This window comes from Falco punctatus (genome assembly GCF_963210335.1).
Source record: "Falco punctatus genome assembly, chromosome: 4".
NCBI classification, from domain to species: domain Eukaryota; kingdom Metazoa; phylum Chordata; class Aves; order Falconiformes; family Falconidae; genus Falco; species Falco punctatus.
This window is the reverse complement of record NC_137583.1, coordinates 32,319,195-32,332,627: the sequence shown is the minus strand read 5'-3', so window position 1 is coordinate 32,332,627 and position 13,433 is coordinate 32,319,195. Positions and strand designations below refer to the sequence as shown.

General features: G+C 43.0%; 1 protein-coding gene across 1 annotated transcript in view; it reads left to right on the top strand.

The window, feature by feature from the left end:
* FAM20C (FAM20C golgi associated secretory pathway kinase) overlaps window positions 1–13,433 on the top strand; it is a 73,286-nt gene that overhangs the window by 17,922 nt on the left and 41,931 nt on the right. The window contains exon 3 of the mRNA XM_080382427.1: window positions 7,692–7,770. Coding sequence (XP_080238553.1) covers window positions 7,692–7,770 — 79 coding nt within the window. The remainder of the gene's footprint in view (window positions 1–7,691; window positions 7,771–13,433) is intronic.

The window sequence follows — 13,433 nt, the reverse complement described above, 5'->3', positions numbered from 1 at the left end:
CCCGTCCTGCCCAGCTGCCCAAACCATCTCCTGGCTTGTCTCTTGAGGTTTACACAAAATGCATTGGCTGTAGCAGTGTTTTGTGCTGCATGGCTGCTGAGTGTATCAATCACTATTTACCTCTTCAACACTTTAGAGCTCAGCCGTGTTGCCTGTGCAGGAGGAGAGCAGTGTCTGCAGCAAACTCAGCAGCATTCAAGCCTTGGAGCCTGTCACTTCTGCAGAGCAGTGGGGTGGTTAAGGTTGATGTAGGGATGTACAAGCTGCTGGGAGAAAAAGGAATGTAGGAAGGAGAAGTAATAGTTTAGTACCCGCTCTTCACTTGATCTTCTGGGCATGTTGCTTAACCTCTCTATGCTTCAGTTACCCTAGCAGCAAAATGGTTATCGTAAAAAATAGGAGTGAAATCCTGATCTTGGTGACGTAAGTGGAAGTTTTGCCATTTACTTCCCTGGGGCCATGATTTCACCTAATGTGTCATATAGATGTGTTGTGAGGTTTTCCATTAATTATGCTCTTGATAGAGCTTTCAGATCAGTGGGGGGAAAGGGCCACGGGACCACAGAGGAAGATTTATGGTAGTTATTAGCAATTTCCTATGGGACTGTCTCTCTGTTAATGTTTGAACAAGGTTCTTGAGGGCACGGTAGGGCCTCATGCCCTTAACGAAAGCACAGAGCCATAGTTTCTGTCAATGATTCAGTATCATTTCTGTAAACTAAAAGATGAACTACATTTGGTATTTGTATCGGCTGCTGTGGGAACTGACAGGGAATGAGTCCTACGCATAAATCCCAGTCTAAAATCAAGCATATGGAAATGGAAGGGGCCTTTGCCAATGTAGGGATGCCAGGATCTGAATTTTGCTGGTAGCATCCACTGCCTGCCTCTGGGGATTCAGGAGCTTTGTCAGGTTGCAAAGAAAGAAAGAAAGAGCATATTGTTAATGTGCTTGCTTTTTTTTTCTTATTACACAGTGCAGCATCTCTTACTTTATGTTGCAAATTCTTTGGGAGCTTTAAAATGTATGTTTTAAAATAATACCTGCCAGCTTTGTGCTTTACTGCAGAGCAGCAGCAGGGATTCAGAAGCATGTAAGCTGATTAATAAAGAGTAATATATTTGACCAAAGGACATTTATAGGGCAGCTATATTCTTTTGCATATTCCAGCATAACTTCTAATTTGCCTGGGGTTTTTTCCTTATGGTCAGTTTTTGTTGGTTTGCTTTTTGTTTTCTTTTTTTTTTTTTAAGGAAGCTGCAAAGATGCCAGGTTAGAAGTATAAAATAAATGGAAACCTTCATAATGCACAATCTCCAGGCTTCTTTTTGCAAGCAGGACAATTAAATATACAGACTTACATGCATTAGATGAAATGGGATATTGCTTTATCCAGTTTCTTCCCAGTGTTCAGATTTGCTTTGGCTCTAATAGAATTAGGTAATTTGCTGTGTGAGTTCTTGATACCTACAGTAATTAGATCCAAATTGCAGCTTTCTTAGCCACACTGTAATTTCTCTGCTCAGCTTGCATTATTTATGGAGGCGAGTGGTGACCAGATTGATCCCCCACCATCTATCAGAACCGCTCACACGACTCTGTAATGTGCGGTGTTATTTTAAAATGAAAACGGTGACAGAAGCAATTCCCAAGAGCAGGGAGCACCAAGGTGACATTTTCTTGATGTTAAAGTTTAAATGGAACAAATCCGTGGATGGGAAGGAGCAGCACATTCACTCCCACAGTGACACCTACAGCTGGCCTCGGAAAGGACAGGGTTACCCGCAGCTTTCAAGCTGAGCAACTATTCTGTGCCCTGCATCAGTACATCTCTTTCCTATTCGTTTTGTTCAGCATGAAGGGATAGCTCTTAATTTGATTTAATTCACTGAAAATTTCCTCTTGCCATAAATAGGAGCCTAGAGAGAATTGTTTTTCCACTGAGCACTGAAACCCAGTTTTCAGAAGCAGCACATGCACAGGCAATTGCACATTTCCTTTGCCTTTCAAAACTGTTTATTGCATGCATAAATAACCATAGTTAGCTATTTTCTTGCATATTTACAAGATGTCTGTGCATAATTGTGGCAGCACTGTCAGCAGTTTAACAACAAATATGGCTTGGTGCATTGTAGAGGCAGTGTGGCCTTGATCTTGCTCGTACTGCTGTCTGGAGGAGCCGTGCTGTGGGATCCTGTGAGCAGAACAGGCTTTTTTGTATTTCCTGTGTTTACTTGGGGTTTATTTTTTGATTCTTTAAATTCTCTCGTTGGAAAGGTTTGGAAACATTACCTGATCGAGTTCATTTCTGAACCCGCAATGCCTTCAGTTTGTACAGGCAGTAATTAGAAAGCAAGCATGCAAGATTACTCACGCAGTGAATAGATGCTGCAATTAACTAAGGTGGACTCTGCTTCAAGTCAGGGGGAAAAAAAAAGAAAAAGACAAGACGCTAATTATTGAATATAAATTCTGGTGCTAAAGGAAATTATAAAACTCTCATCCAAAGGAAGGGAAAAAATGCTGTTGAGAATATGTGAAAAACATAATGAAATGTAGCACCATTGGTTTAGTGTATAAGAAAACAATGAATCTGCCAAGAGTCAACAGATTGATTTAATGTACAATTCCAGATGAAAGGAGGGGACTTAAAATGTACAACAAAGCCTCTGAATGATTTTACAGATCTTTTCCCCTCCAGAAGTCTTTTACCCTCTTGATTAAACCAAGAAAGGCCTTTAAAAACAAGTTAGCAGAATTGGCTGAACAAGAACAAATTAAGAGATGATGAGGGCTTGAATTTGTTTTGAAATATGTTCTTTACAGCTTTTACAGGGCCATGTCTCTAGCCTGGGGCAGAGTATTACTTGTTAAAACCAATCAACATGTTTATGTTAAATTTAAGCTTGATCTATTAATAGGAATCCAAAATGGATCTGAATGTCCTCTGTTTCAGATGTTAACTGCTTCCCAGGCTTTAACTGGATCTCACTTCTCAGACATTAGCGTTGCATATTGAATACATTTTAAAATGTTTGTTGGATTCTGACCAAAAGGCGGGTTCAGAGGTCCTGTTGGGACTCTCACTTTCCGTCGAATGACCATATGGTCTAGACAGGCCAGTAGGATGAGGGCTGTCATGCAGCAAAACAGAGGATTTGGAAAGTCAGACCAGTTCCAATTCCAAATCCTTTTGGGTCAGATCCTTTTGGGTGACATTGTGCCTCTACTAAGAGTTAGTACCAGATGCTAGCCAGAAACCCTGTAGCGTGCGGCTACAAAAAGATGATTGAGAGATGATAGATAGTGCATCTTTTGTGTTGGATGGTGTCTGTGGAGCAGAAAGGGAATTCAGGTTTTGTGTTGGTGAGGGGACAAGGTGGGGAAGTAGCAGACATGGCATGTGGCTGTGACAACAGGCTCATAGATGTAAATGGGGTGAGGACTTTTGGAGGCTTGATTCAAGTTCTATCAGAGAAAACAGAAGGAATCCCACCAGTTTCACTAGTTTTTGGACAAGACTCTAGTCCTACAGGCTCTCAAGCAGAGCCCTCTAAAGTCGGGAAGATTTCTGATCACACCTGAAGCCCTTGCACTGGGTTAACAGGAGAGGTTAATGCCGCGTTCCATTTCCTGCTACTTTGGGGGAAAAAGAGAGGCTTGGAGTCACCTGAAGACAAAAAGTAATGATGGTATTGGGATTTGTTTTTAACACTGTGCCAATACGTCCAGGAGCTGTATGAGACTTGATTGAAGGTACCTGCTGGGAGCTAGCAGGTTTATAAAGTCTTTTACAGAGCTGTTCATGACCTGTGATGTTACAGTATGTTCAGAAACCTTGAAAAAGAAAAGGTGAATTCAAGAGTGTGACTAGTGTTTCCCTCGCAGTCAGTACAGCCTGATGTCGCTAGGCCGCCCTAACAATACTAGGCCTGCTGATCGTAGACATGACAGCTTGCAATGGTATTGCATCCTCCGGTTTCTTGGAAAATTGTATGTGCTGCTTCTGGGTATTGTAAATTCTTTGCAAACGTTCCCGTGGGCAGTAGGTGAAGGCACAAGGGCATCTCCAGATAAGCAAGGGGTGTTTGTCTGGGGTAAGCTCCCGGAAGGTGACAGGGCTCCCGCTGTTGGGCCATAATGGCCAGAGGGACACATTTATCGGAGGGATGAGCAGGAGGGGGGCTTCCTGCAGGAATACTGCTCAGAAAATGAGGGGGAAGCCAGTACGCAGATGTAATGCTAGGTTAGGACAAGGAGAGTAATCTGTAGAGGAATTGTAGAGGAATGAAGGCAGGTTAATTAACATTGATAATATACAGCTGTGGGCTGTCTTCAGGGGCGGTGGGTTGGCTGACGTGGATAATGCACAGCTGTGGCTGGGTCCTGCTAAGTAGTTAAATAGCTTTAAGGACAATATGAAGAGGAATCCTGGATGAAGAGAGACATGGAAGAAGTAGGGAGAGGAGAGAAAGTACCCCAGATGTAGAGGAGACAAGGAGAGGCCCAGGAAGAAGCAGGGGCCTGGCTTAGGAGAGGCTGGCTGGAAGAGGAGCCTGGAGAAGGAAGACTCTGGATGCAGCAGAGGCAAGAAGCAGGGTGGACTGTCCTGAAGAGGATGAAGAAACAGCCCAGACAATAGATGAACTTTTGAAACCTCATGGGGGATTGGTGGCTATGCTGACGCAAGGTGCAGGAACTACTTCTTGAAGTTAACTTGGTATGTGATTGTAAAAGCCTTGTTGCAGCAGCCTAGTATAGATAGTGCTGTGACAGTAATCTTACCTAGAGATCTGACTGAATCATTTCCAATGAGATCTGCTCTTTTCTGGCATTGCCACCCCCAGGATTTGGGCACCCTGGAATGCCTCCAAGTCTGCTTAGAGTGCATGAAGAGTCTTGTTGAGGTCAAAAGGACAGTCTAAGCTCAGATGTTTCCCTTTCTGCAGGGTTTACAATGTTAGACTATAACTAGTCTGGACTTGGAAGGTGGCTTTGGATCACCTCCAGCCTGAATGAGCGGCAGAAGTTTAAGCATCTGCGTGCAAGTCAGGGTGATGTGGGGAGAAGCCAACACGGAGCTCGGTGTGGGTGGTTGTCCACATGCCCTGCCACAAGGCATGATAGGACACTGTTCCCACCAGTGTCACCCTCTGTTTTGGGGAGGTCCAAATTTTCCTCTGAGCAGCACATGCCTGAAAAACTTGTGTTCAGTCTAGGCTACTGTGGCAGCCGATTAAGGCTATACAGTGAGATGGATCTAAAAAGACCAGGGAGGTTCTTTTGTCTTACTTCAGCTCAATTCTTTCTGACAGGAAACCAGGCCTCTGTGTCTCGTGGAAGAATTATTCTGAATTGTTAATCTTCTTCATGCATTTCCTTGCTTGGTGATGACACGCCTGTTGTTGAGCTCGGCTGCTAACAAAATCATTATCTGTCAAGTGGCTTCAATTTGCTGAGAAACCAGTCATCTTGGTGCATCTGAGACTTTGTGCTTAGAAGAGGGCATGCTGGAGCATCCTTTTTATTTCTTCTTGGTGTTGCTGTGATCTCCCAAACACTTGGCTTCCCAGCGGTACCCCAGAACAGGCTCTACCCTTCCCTTTGCTCTGATGGGCTTACAGGATTTCTGGTATATTTTGGACATACCTGTCTCACAGAGGAGAGGGAGCCAATCTGTAAGCCCAGAGCTCCTCAGAACTGAATGAAAAAGCATAAATTACATCAATTTCGGAGAAAAAGCCACCCAGTTTTAGGTTGGTGGGAGCAGTCTGCAGGCAGCCGTGTTGAGACGGGCTGGGGAGAGTTGTTGGGTAGGCAGGATGCGCTTCTGCCCTTTGGTGCTGACCGGTATGAAGACAGCCCACACAGAGGGGTGCAAGTACAGGCTGCCCCTTAAAAAGTGGGGCAACCCCCATGCTCTCAGCAACGGCTGGGCAGGGATGGTGGTGGGGGCTGATCCGGGGTGTCCCTGTGGCAGGAGCCACGGGCAGCTCTAGCTGTCCAGACTAACTGGGAGTGTTTCCAGAGTGTATGGCTGGGCTGTGGTGGTCCTAGGGCAGCACATGTAGGTGTTTGGCTGGAGGGCTACTGCCTTCAGGCTCCAGGCTGGGTATGAAAAGGCCTGCTGCTCCTTCTCCCCTCAGGTGTGGCTCAACTGACCTGCTGCTTTCCTTGTTCAGTGCAAATTCTTTAATGCCCTTTAATTTCTAATTATTTATTTATTCCTTTGGGATAAACTGGAAATGTGAGAGAAGGCTGGGATCAGCAAAACAGCAAGGTGGGAGGGATTTTATTTGAGGAGAAGTATAATTACACTGACCAGGTCTGCACAGCATTTTGTTGCAAAAATACAGATTACAAGTGCTGAAAGAGAGCCGATGACCTATCGGTAATAAGGCACAGATGAGTAATTAAAAAGATGTGTAGCTAATGGCATTGATTAGAGAAAAAAAGAAATGTACAAGCTGTACAGGTGGAACAAGGGCAGCTCTAAGCCAAAATTTACAGAGCAAGGTAACTTGACATTTATGTAGTTCTACAGTTGACATGGGTTTTGTCAAAACTGTAAAGAAAGGGATTGATTATCTGATCATTCGTAGCAATCATTTTTAAATAACTGACTCATCCACACAAATATGACTGCCATGGCCTGCCTCTCCAAACAGAGGAGTGAATTAAAGAATCAGAGTATAGGTCATTTCATTTATTCAGAGCAGTTTTGATTGAGATGGTGAAAAAACAGCTGGTTTGCCAAAGTATGTATTTATCTTTTTTTAAGTAGCATTATCATCAAGTAAAATGCATTTTTATGAATTCATAAATTAAAAAAATACTGCTCTGACTCTAGAAACACTATAATCTGGCTGTTAATGTGATATCGTCCAAATTGTTCAGACTGGTGTGACTAAATGTCAGTCTTCAATTCCCATTAGCTCTCAGTTGGAAAGTGAGTCCATTTCATGTTTGAGCAAAGATGGCCCTCGGTGTGCAGTGCAGACCGCAGCCTTGGCTGCTCTGTGTGCCCTCTCCTACCCTCCCCGCAAAGCCAGCGACCCGCTCTGTGCAGCTTTGCTCTCGTGTACAAGCCGTCTTGGGATCCCTTGAAGTTAATGGATGGGCTTGGATACATATCCATTGTGCATAGAGAAGATTAATTTACATATCTGTACTGCTCAGCAACAATTATTAAAATCGCAGCAGAGATCAGAGATTGCTATAATATCTGTTCATACTTTTAATTAAGGAGATGTCTGCTGTGCATTGGACTGTACATCCTAGCGGCAGCTGTCTTTGAAGGCACCCCATCTCCTTTCCCAGAGTGTGTCACTTGCTAAAAGGAGCTCCAAAAGCAATTGAAGATGGAGGAAACAAGACTCCAATGGTCTGTTCCTATACATGCCATTCAGTTAGGGTGCTTATGGAGCCCATATTGACCATTTGGAGAAGACAAAGGCATGTCAGGGAGTACAACCCATTTTTAGTCCCAATCAGCAGCTCAAAGCCCTTCCCTATACTCTGCAACTGCTGAATAATCTGTTATCCAGTTAGGATTGCCCTGCTTGGTGCTCGGATACTGCAGTGCTGAACCTAGTACAGAGCAAAAGAGATATGATTTTGTTTCAAGGAAGCTGAATGTAAGTAGATCCATATGTAGTGTTTTAAAGTGGTTTTGTTTTTTTTCCCGCAGCGATGAAATCAGGAGGCACCCAGCTGAAGCTTATCATGACGTTCCAGAACTATGGACAAGCATTGTTTAAACCAATGAAGTAAGTAAAAAAAGTCTGTGAAATTGTGGTTGAATATCCCGTTGCTATGTTCTAAGCCTTTAAAAATTTGCTGTAGTGTCTCTCAAGGTTAATGTGTCTGGTTTCCTAGGCTTGCTGCTGACTATAGAGCTTCAGGTCTGTTGAAACCTTGCCCTGCTAGACTGGTCTTTGGAAGAGATAGTGAGGAGGCTTCAGATACATTACAGTCTTCTCGGGAATGCTATTCACTCTGATCTCTGTGAAATACCCCATCATAAATACAGGATGTTTGCAGCATCTCCTTCCTATGGAAACTTACTCCATAGGTCTGAGCTCTGTCTAGTGTCAGTGCTCCTCTGGAATATGGCCAGACAAGGGAGCTGGTTCAGAACATCTTTGGGAAGAGCTAAATAGTATTTGTCTGATAGATTATAATTTAATCCACTGATTTACTGTTGTTTGTATTAAAGAGTTCTATTAGTCATTTAGCTATGACTATGCTGACTCTGTGAAAATTTGAGAGTGGTGCAGCAAGGTAATGAATCTAGACAGAAAAGGAAGGAGTAGGATGATGCAGCCTTGATTTGTGCCTGTCCAGATCCCATTGAGATGAGGGAAGTTGTTCAGATGCAAAGCAGATGTAGATGAGTTCTGAATCCTGACCTGTGTGTTTGTATTGTAATAAGGAAAATGACTCTGTGCTTATTGTAGAGGGTTTAGCCAAGACACTTGGTGCTGCAACATGTGTAATGAAGCCACTCAGTATCTGTGTCAAAGGTACCACTGCAATAATAAATCCATTTTCTTCTTTTGTTCCCACTGTAGGGAAGTTCAGTTAATTTCCTCTAAGACGGTCCATAAAAGACTAAAGTACCGAGAACGAGTGTCTTGGAGTGTGTGTTGGCGTTGTGTTACAGCTGTAGCAGGGAGCACAGCTCAGGGCACAAAGACTGAGCTGGAGACTGACAAATTCCCTGTTTTGGTATAGATTTTGCTGTAGATTGACTTCAAACAGGTACAGATTTGGCTTGATCTTATTTGTCTGCCAGAAGGGCCAAATAATTGGCCCCACTTTCCTTCAACCCAAGTTTGAATAGGAACCCTCCTTATGTGCGTTCATCCTGGGAATTACAAGGAAATCCTGTGAACTTCCAGGCAGCACAAGGCATTTGAGAAGGCCAAATGCCTCTGTGTCACTGCCCAAATTGCACACAAATTTCTCTGTGTTTCTGGTGGATCAGTGGTTGCCTGGGAGAGGTCAGAGGAAGCACAGGTAATACTGCCAAGTTAGAGGCAAGGCAGAGTGTCAGAGAGCATCTACTGCAACATCATCCCTTCCTCTCCCTGAATGCTGGGATCATCAGATCAGCAATGCATGGGTCTGTCCCCTATATCTGCAAGTTTGATGCATATAGGCACAATTCTTAATTGTGTCTTGTCCAAATCAAGCTTTGAGCAGCCTGTAAGTATTTGGCAGAACTGTGGTTGTGCTGTTGGCTTTTTATGTAGTGTGTGATCTGTTTCTTCTCCATTTGCTCAGATGTAGATAATCTCAGTCTTTATCATTGTATGACATTGTAATTCTGGGAATGCTAATGAGATCGAATTGAAAGTTTACAGTTTCTACTGTACTGTATGCAGCCTCAGCAAGATGATGGATGACAATAGAGGTACAGCCACGTTCCTGTGTAGAAGCAATTACTACCATACACTAGAACAATAACAGAAAATTATATCTTAATCATTCAGTTTGCTTGATTTGAAGGGCAGCAACACCCTATTTTCTCACTGCTCTTTGCATTACATACACCACTGGAAAAAGCAGCGTTAGAGCATTCAGCAGCTGTGTTCCCAGGCACCACACCTTACAGCAGCAATGCTGCTGTGTTTGTGCTGAGCATCACTGAACACGTTAGTGATTTTGAATAAGGTTGTTTGCAAGCATTTGTCTTCATTCTGATAACAGTGAACAGGGAGCTAGATGCTCAGCTAGCGTAAATCTTGCTAGCTCCTTTGGCATCTGGTCCCATTGGCCTCTTTCACCAGCTTATGGACTGTTGTTGATGAAGTTCTTGGAGAGGTTTGCAGCATCATTTTTTATACAGAAATAAGCAGCCTAGAACAACAAAAAATAAAAATGAAAATCAGGCTTTGAAGCTATGAGACTCCTTCTTGTAGGACCCTCTTCAGGCCCTAGATGCTTTCCAGGCTGTTTCTGGTGTTCTTTCTTTTCTGCAGGGTGCCCTTCTGATCCAGGCTTCACAAAGCTGGCTTTGCCTTCCCAGGACAGAGGGCTATAGATCAGGGCCAGACATCTGTGGTGATCAGAACTGGCAATGTAAAGGATGTTTTTTTTCTAAATGGTTTCATCAGAGAGCTGCAAGATATTGTCCTGGTGGCTGCTTCTTAGATCAGCTCCTTGGAAGGAAGCCCTTGGTGGCTAGTCAGGCCATCTCCACGTGGTGCATCCCATGAGTTTCAGTAGTTACTGTGTTACTGGCTCCACAGCTTTTCAGAGCAGCAGAAATTAGGCTTTCCTTTCTCCCAAGCTGGTAAGCGTCTTCATACAAGCAACCTTCTTCATGAACTCCAGGTAACCCAACCATTAAATAGTACCGAGTGTCCAGCTGCAAATGAAAACTGGGGCCTCAGTTTATCGCTTACCGCTGGAGGGGGCAATATGAGTTGCATGTCTATGTTAAACTGAACCGAGCCACTGTTTTTTGGAGAAGAGTTTACATCAGTAGGATTTCAGGCCTGATCCCAAGGAAAATTGATAATACTGAGTGTCTTGCCCTGTCTGGGATCTGAAGTACTGAAAGCTGAATGGTGTGAGGCACATATAGGGTAATATGTACACATGAGGCCAGTCTCTACCTGGATTTGATTCATTTGAAGTACCTGGAAAGCTGGTTTTGCTATACGTAGCTGTATCAGTACCTTCCACATTGAATTGATACCTGTCTGAGCAGGATTGCAGCAGACGGGAGAGCATACAAACCCTTCCCAGACACGGCTGGGCATCTGCTAGCCAAAGGAGAGGTCTCCAAACCTTTGGCAGTGACTTCTGCAGGGGAGTCATAGCAAAATGCACTCCTGGCAGATTGCTTGAAACCCTGCAGAACACATCTGACTTGCTGTGCCCTTTCCCAGCCTCCCAGTTCCATGATGAATTTATCCAGGGAGCAAGCCAGCTCTAGAAAGGCCCAGGCAGGATTTAGAAATGGGGAAAACAGAATCTGCCTTTGCCACCTTTTGTGTGCAGTGTTTGATATTAACTGACAACTTTTCATTTGGTCATTGATTCAAGCTAGTGGAGCAAATGAGAGGAGGGAAGCTTAACAGTCAGGGAAATGTGATAGTGGTAAATAAAGCCTGATCATCTGCAATTATTTTATTTATTTGTGGCTCTGCATCTTTATTTCTGAAATAATTGCTCATAAAGTATTGCAGAGGAAGCCAAATCTATTTATAAATCCTATGGCCCAGTGTAGATTCCTTTGCTAATTCCAAATGCATCATAGAAAAAGCAAGTATTTGCTAAAACTCCAGGGAAGATTTAATGTATTTGCAATGTATCTTACAGTTAATGTGTAGTTTTATTTAGCTCCTAACAGTTCAATCATACAAAATTATTACCATATGGGACAGGAAAGAAATAGCAGCCTCCCCTTCTCCCATGATTAGTGTGTCTAACTTTACTAGTATTGTACAGCATCATATTTATTTACATGATCACTGATCTCTGCAGCTGCAGCCTTCTGTATGACTTATCAGGTAGGGGTGGTGTAGAGCCATAAATTTCAAAGGATTTTGGCTTATTTGTCCAAAAGGAACATGTACTTCATAGTTTTATTTGGTTTCCCTTTGTTTCTGCTAGCTGGTGGAGTTAAATAGCTGGCTCAGCAGCAAAACCAACACACTGTTTGATTTTTTTTCTCCCAAGGCTTTATTCTGGAAGTGGGAGATTCTCCTCCAGTGGAGTCAGTGTTAGGATTCCTGTTGCATACACTGGTGCTGGGATCTTGAGAGAGATTTTCACAGTTCCTTATGGAAAAGCCAAGTAGGAATGAATAGAAAATGACACCTTGTTACTGGAGTTGTGAGAAAAGTGTCCTGTGGTATGTGTTTAAGAATGACATCTCTCACTCCCAGTTTTATAGACTGCTTTGTAGAAATGTGTAGAAAGGGTATTCATTATAAAATCTTTGTGGTTTGTTTGTTCCATTCAAAGAAATACTACTGTATCTAGTGAACTCTCTTTTGACTGAAACAGATAAAAACCAGTTCTGTTCCAACTTCAGATTTTGCTTGATATTTTTAACATCCTTTTTCTTCTGTTTTTACACATCAGTGCAGGATTGGTAAGAGCCATGTGCCTTTCTCTCAGTAGCTGAAGCTTGCAGTTAAAGTCTTTAGTACAGTAGAATCAATTAGCATCAGAGTGGTATCAGGCCAGAAGAGACTTTTGGGGTTGTGAAACCGGTCTCCTTGAATCATAGGTGTTCATCTCATGAAGTCCCATTCACTAACTGACCAAACACTGTTAACCATGTTGTTTGTAACTCTTGCCCTCACTATCCCTCCTGAAACTCATCACTGTAGAAATAATGCCACCCACTGGTTCCTGCAACCTTCAGTCGTGCTCCATCCTAGTGCCAGCCACAGAATAAGCTGGTAGCCACTGTCTAGTGCAAAGCTAGTGCTCTACAGAAATAAACCAAGTGCACTCACCTTTCAGCTTCTGTAATGTTCTTCTAGCATATCTTTTGGCTCAAAGATGTAGGCACTGTTAGCTGGGCTGAAATCTAGCAGCAAAGGTCATGGGGAAGATAATATTTTTGTTTCGATTGGCAAAGCACAGCTTTATACTGGCATTTAGATGTCATAGGGACAAAGGATTAGCAACGTTCTTTAAGATTCTCTTTGATTTCCTTTTAGGATTGCTCAGCAAATAATGCATCTTTTGATAGGGATATTAAATAGGCCAAACAATCCCCACAATACAAACAACTAGTAATCGCTTTCATTTCCTACAGATATATTCCCTTTCCGAAGCTGCAGCATGACTGTTGTACCTGTGAAATGCAGCCTCCAGGCCTGATTATCATATCAATTAGGCTGGTGTAATTCTTCCAAATTGGTAGCATTGCTTCCAAGTCAGAGGAGTTGAAATGAACTTCAGAATCGGGGCCACTGAAAGATTGCTTTCCTTATTACATTGCATATCATGCTGTTTTGAGGAAATACATTTTGCAAACCTGTTGCATTTCAGCTGGCAGGCATCCAGTATAAACATACTGTTATAAGTCAACATAGCAATTAAATCAAATTGCAATGTTTTCTCTGAGCAGCTAGAGAAGTGAGATATGCATCCAGTAGCTGCTATGCTAGAAGCCTTCCAGGATTAACACTTCAGCACACTGGAATGTGCTGTGTGAAACCTGACTGAGCAGTCGCTGGTCAAAGTACAAACCCAGCCACTGTGTTTTCATCCCTTGACTGAAGCCATATTACTGTTCCAGTCACTGGAGAATGCTGGTGTTGCGCAAGGTTTGTTAGTGGAGACCTAAGGTTGAATAAACTGGTTGGAAAGCTTGAAGCTGGTTATCCCAGGATTCAGTTTATTTAGGTGTATTTCAAAATTGTGTCTCATTACATCATGAAGAAGAAATGTTTTCTTT